The following is a 4,454-nucleotide window of genomic DNA, read 5'->3' as shown; positions in this document are numbered from 1 at the left end:
CCACCAGCCCTGTAGTCTATCTCGCTTCGTCCGGACCCCCCCTTCCCCTTCCTTACAAACAATACTCATGGTGAAAGAAGACTGTCCTGGAAAGCATGCAAGTTTTGGTCAAGGCACCTAGGGTTGCTTTCCGAGTAAAAGGTCTTTTGGATTTTACTCTCTCTCTCTCTCTCTCTCTCTCTCTCTCTCTCTCTCTCTCTCTCTCTCTCTCTCTCTCTCTCTCTCTACACACACACAAAAACACACACACACACCGCAATAGGCACCTGCTGCTATCAACCACGTGAAGTGGCACAACAAGAAGTGGTTCCTATCCACTAGCTTAACAAGAAACTACCAACTCTTTTCTCTTCTCTTCATCTTCACCAAATATTGCTCAACTTTACCCAAAAAGTAGAGAGAGAAAGACGAAGATAGCTCCTTGTCTCCATTATTAATAAATGGCCTCTTGATCTTTCTTGACCAATGAGATAACTAAGACATTATAGGAAAATTGGGCCTAGCTCCCTTTCACTCACCATCAGTATATATGTCTACAGCTCTATGATGACTATTATAGCATGCTTGCCAGTCTTTCTCGAAGTCCCGATCCTTGATGTTTCAATAAATCTTCATCTCTCTCTCTCTCTCTCTCTCTCTCTCTCTATGTACCTTCTTCTTCATGCTTTCTTATGCTTAATTTTGTAGTCCTCAAAGTTAAATTTATGTTGAGCTGTCTTAATTTCTAACAATATTGCTTCTTGTAAAGAGCAAGCTCTTTTATTATCAAGCTCCCCTTTAGATCTAGTGATCTACTATTCGGTCTACATTCACATAACTATACGTAGCTTTCTGGAGGCTAAAGATAAGAGATGCATCCCTCTTCCAACAACAATGGGTGTAAACCACCAAAGACTTCTTTTTTTGGTAATTACTACAATGATGCCAACTATTCAAGAACCCCTCAAGAATATTATTATGCTCCATCTTCTTTTCCATCTTTCCTCCTTCCAACCCCTAATTACATTCCTTTAGAAAATGAAGCCGTCTTCTGCGAGTCCTTCCAACAACAACAGTATTTCTCCAACGATCATAACCACCACGATACAATCAGTAATCTAGCTCATGCGATGACTACTAATGTTGAATCGATCATGGGAGAGTGTGGTAGCAACAATGGACATGTTGCTAGGAATGATGGAGATGATGAACCCTACGACTTTATTACTCACGCGGAGCCTGACAGTAGCAGTCCAAGGAAGAGGCATTCCAAAGGAGATCGGCACAGCAAGATTGACACGGCTCGAGGCCCCAGAGATCGAAGGATGAGGTTGTCCCTTGATGTTGCTAAAAAGCTGTTTGGGTTGCAAGACTTGCTTGGATTTGATAAGGCCAGCAAAACAGTCGATTGGCTGCTCACAAAATCAAGAGCTGCCATTCTCGAACTCCTTCCTGATCGGAGCTGCAGCTTTATGGGTGTATCTAATTACAGTGCATCTTCTACATCAGAATGTGAGGTTCTATCTGGAACAGCAGCTGATCAGTCTATGCTAAAGACTGGAGATGATCAAGCACCTACTACAAATAATAAGGAAAAGTCTACTTCTGGAAGCAGCAGCAAAAAACATAAGGAAAAGATTGCTAGAGGAGTTAGAAGAAGTGCAGGTCTTCATCACCCTCTTGCTAAAGCAACAAGGGAAAGGGCAAGAGTAAGGGCAAGGGAGAGGACAATCCAAAAGAAAAGTATCAATAAGATCGGTGTTGCTCAAGATTCCAAATGTAGACCATGTCAAGATCAGGCATCAATGGATCAAGATGTAAACCAATTAGGTTCTTGGAGCATCTTCGAAGAAAACCAATGTCAAAGCACTGGTCAAACCGATCAAATGAGCTCTCACTTCCAGTTTAAGCAAGGATTTGTTGGTGATAATTCTTCTCTGATGATGACAGGCAATTGGAGCCCGTCCTGCATGCTCAATTATCACCATAATATTGCCGGTCTAGCACATGAGGTAATACTTAATTAATTAATTAATTATTTTCAGTTAACAAATATACTCCATTAATATAGGTCACTGGAAATGCCACCAGTTTTATATATATATATATATATATATATATATATATATATATATATATATATATATATATATATATATATATATATATATATATATATATATATATATATATATATACTCCCTCGATTCATACCAGATATATATAAACTAATCGAAGAACATTCATGGATATAATTGGTTTTGCAGCATCATTTTAATGACTTTCAAGTAATTGATAAATCATGGGAAGGCAACAGCAGTTAGGTCAGTGCTACTTGTTTCATATTGATTTGATCTTCTCACTCATGGTGCCAACTGTATTATAATAATATTAGACCATGGGCAGTGCTCTCATCGAAGTTCTCTGAATGTAACGTTTATATGTCCTAGTTTTGATTCTTATTTACAATAATTAACAAATGAATTCTAGGGCTGAACTGTATCATTGACGAATAATTAACCTTGTGTTATCATTAATCCATTTCTTCTCTCTCTTTTTGTTCATAATCTCTTACGTCCTTGTGTTCTACTTAGCTATGTAGCTTATTAATGTTTGAAATCCGGATGAAGAAGAAAATATCCATTAATTAATCTCTAACTAATGCTAGCTAGTTTTGTTCTCTCTCTCTCTCTCTCTCTCTCTCTCTATATATATATATATATATATATATATATATATATATATATATATATATATATATATATATATATATATATATATATATATATATATATATATATATATATATATATATATATATATATATATATATATATATAGTGGGGCACTTTGTTCCCTAATTATTATCAATAGATGAAAATTGATCTGAAACGTTTTGTTAATTAATCACAATTGTTTGTTATAGGGATGTAAATAAGATAATCATAAATTCATAATCTGTTGTATTTGACATGATGGATACAATGATAATGAGTAGACCTTCTCACACACAAAACATCAGACCATAATTAAGACCTCTTGGGAAGTTGTTTTTTGGGAGACATGCATATATATATCTTGAAGGCTTCTCCTTAGATATCCCCAACATCACACCTCAAGGAATAACTAGTAGGGTATCCCCAACATGCATCTTTAAAGTATAGGCCTATAGGAACTCAAAAAGACCAGACAGCTTTTAACTCACGCCATAGAAGCAAGCAGATATATATTGCACTTCCCGTACAAGAAAATTGTTAGAGAAGTTATAAAATAGACAAAGATATAGCTTATAGGTAAATGATATAAGATGCATATAAGATGGAGTCTTGAACCCAAATTAACTAGCTAAAAGACAAGGTGTTATGCATACATGAGCTTAGTCATTAAGGTCATGTATCCATAACATCTTATCATTAGATGCATACATCTGTATCATAGATAACTACTATCAAGAGCATCTATTTTAATATCTGTCCAACACACCAAATCCATCCAACACGTCATTATTGAGGGCAGTTTCTTGTAGTGATACTTAATTAGCTGCCTCCTTGTGACTTGTGAGATAACTATGATGGGATAATGATTTAGAAGACCTAAGAAGTTTCAAATTTGTTCAAAAAACACCATTCAAGTATTGCATGTTCAAAAAACACTATCAAACTATAACATATGTTCAAAAAACACAAACAAAGTACATATTCTATTTAAAAAACACCATCTTTATGGTTTGGGGTAACTTATATGTTTAACCCCTAACTTTTTTTTCTTAACTCAGACAATCCCTAGCCTTTATATTTATTATTACTTTGGACCATGATCGAGTTAAAAGACTAATATACCCTTATTAGTTTCATTTAACATTTATTTTTATTACTTGTTAATTATTTATACAATTGATATATTTATAATAAATAATAACATAAAATGTATAAATGATTAACAATTTATAAAAACAATGTTAAATGAAAGTAATAAGGGTATATTAGTCTTTTAACTCGATCATGGTCCGAAGTCGAAGCAAATTTCAACTAAAGGGAGCGTCCAAGTTAAGAAAAAAAAGCTAAGAGACTAAATATGTAAGTTACCCCAAACCATAGAGATGGTGGTTTTTGAACAGAACATGTACTTCGTTGGTGTTTTTTGAACATATGTCTTAGTTTGATGGTGTTTTTTGAACATGTAATACTTAAATGATTTTTTCGAACGAATTTAAAACTTCGATGGTCTCTTAAGTCCTTTTCCCTAAGTATGACCCTAGTAGATAGCAAAGAAAAGTTAATCAATACTATATCGCAAAATATTTAGTCTAACTATAGTGTGAATAGTAGCAACATCTCTAATGGTAAGTTTAATGCTACAACTTAATGAAATGGTAAGTCTAGTTATCATTTAATAGATGATACTCTATTATTGTGAGATGTTATCTTGACATTTAATGGATTTGAAATTCAATGGTCATTGCAATTTTTAATGAG

General features: G+C 34.3%; 1 protein-coding gene across 1 annotated transcript; it reads left to right on the top strand.

Annotated features, from left to right (window-relative positions):
• The first annotated feature begins 374 nt into the window (after positions 1-374).
• On the top strand, positions 375-2,516 carry LOC145048293 (uncharacterized). The gene is made up of 2 exons (XM_078996755.1): positions 375-1,991; positions 2,247-2,516. Exons 1-2 carry the CDS (start codon positions 852-854, stop codon positions 2,301-2,303), a joined length of 1,197 nt encoding a protein of 398 aa, XP_078852881.1. The 5' UTR covers positions 375-851; the 3' UTR covers positions 2,304-2,516.
• Positions 2,517-4,454: the final 1,938 nt, after the last annotated feature.

The sequence above is a fragment of the Lactuca saligna genome, chromosome 1 (assembly GCF_052625555.1).
Source record: "Lactuca saligna cultivar CGN05327 chromosome 1, ASM5262555v1, whole genome shotgun sequence".
NCBI lineage: Eukaryota > Viridiplantae > Streptophyta > Magnoliopsida > Asterales > Asteraceae > Lactuca > Lactuca saligna.
This window is presented reverse-complemented; position numbering and strand designations above follow the sequence as displayed.